This window comes from Schistosoma mansoni (genome assembly GCF_000237925.1).
Source record: "Schistosoma mansoni, WGS project CABG00000000 data, supercontig 0129, strain Puerto Rico, whole genome shotgun sequence".
NCBI lineage: Eukaryota > Metazoa > Platyhelminthes > Trematoda > Strigeidida > Schistosomatidae > Schistosoma > Schistosoma mansoni.
In genome coordinates this window covers 469,642-470,236 of record NW_017386036.1, presented here as the reverse complement: position 1 = coordinate 470,236, position 595 = coordinate 469,642, and the positions used below count along the sequence as shown (strand labels likewise).

Genomic DNA, 595 nt, shown 5'->3' with positions numbered 1-595 from the left:
TTACTGAGAACCATATTATTTACTCATCTTAGGACTGACGTTTAGCGGCCAAATATTCCTTGTTCCCGATGTTGGACTTATTTCAACAAAAGTAAATGCTGTTTCTTATCTCCCGGGATTTTTTTCGATAAAAGCAAGACGACTTTTCCCTCAAGAAACAACTGGAAAAAATCCACAATTTCGCTTGATAAACTATTTCATGGAAATTCAAATCGAAATTAGTTAACAACAAAAATAAGAAACTATGAGTCACAGATACAAGTTTTCACAATAAATGAATGGAGGTCAACATGTAAATGACTTCGTAAATAAACAGAGAAAATAGGAAACACTGGCTTAGAAGAGTAGCAAATAAATTCTGGTCGAAAAATATGCTACTAACTCGAGGTCACCTAATTGAGGGATCAATTAAACAAAATAACAAAAAAGCGGAACGAACAATAAGAAGGAAAGATGCGAATAATTGGGAACAGATTGTTTGATACAAATGTTATATCTAACATACTTTCCTAGCTGACATAACCTCAGTTTAAAATGCAAAAATCAAATTCCATCTGAATTACTTCATTTGGATGATAACAAGAATTAGAAGTAC

The 595-nt window shown here is 32.4% G+C and overlaps 1 protein-coding gene across 1 annotated transcript in view; it reads left to right on the top strand.

Moving 5' to 3' along the window:
* Positions 1–300, top strand: part of Smp_179880 (hypothetical protein) — a gene marked incomplete at its 3' end in the record, with an annotated part of 19,521 nt that extends 19,221 nt beyond the window's left edge. Inside the window, exon 5 of the mRNA XM_018792749.1 lies at positions 250–300. Within this exon, the coding sequence (XP_018644474.1) occupies positions 250–300 (51 nt within the window). The remainder of the gene's footprint in view (positions 1–249) is intronic.
* Between the last annotated feature and the right edge of the window lie 295 nt (positions 301–595).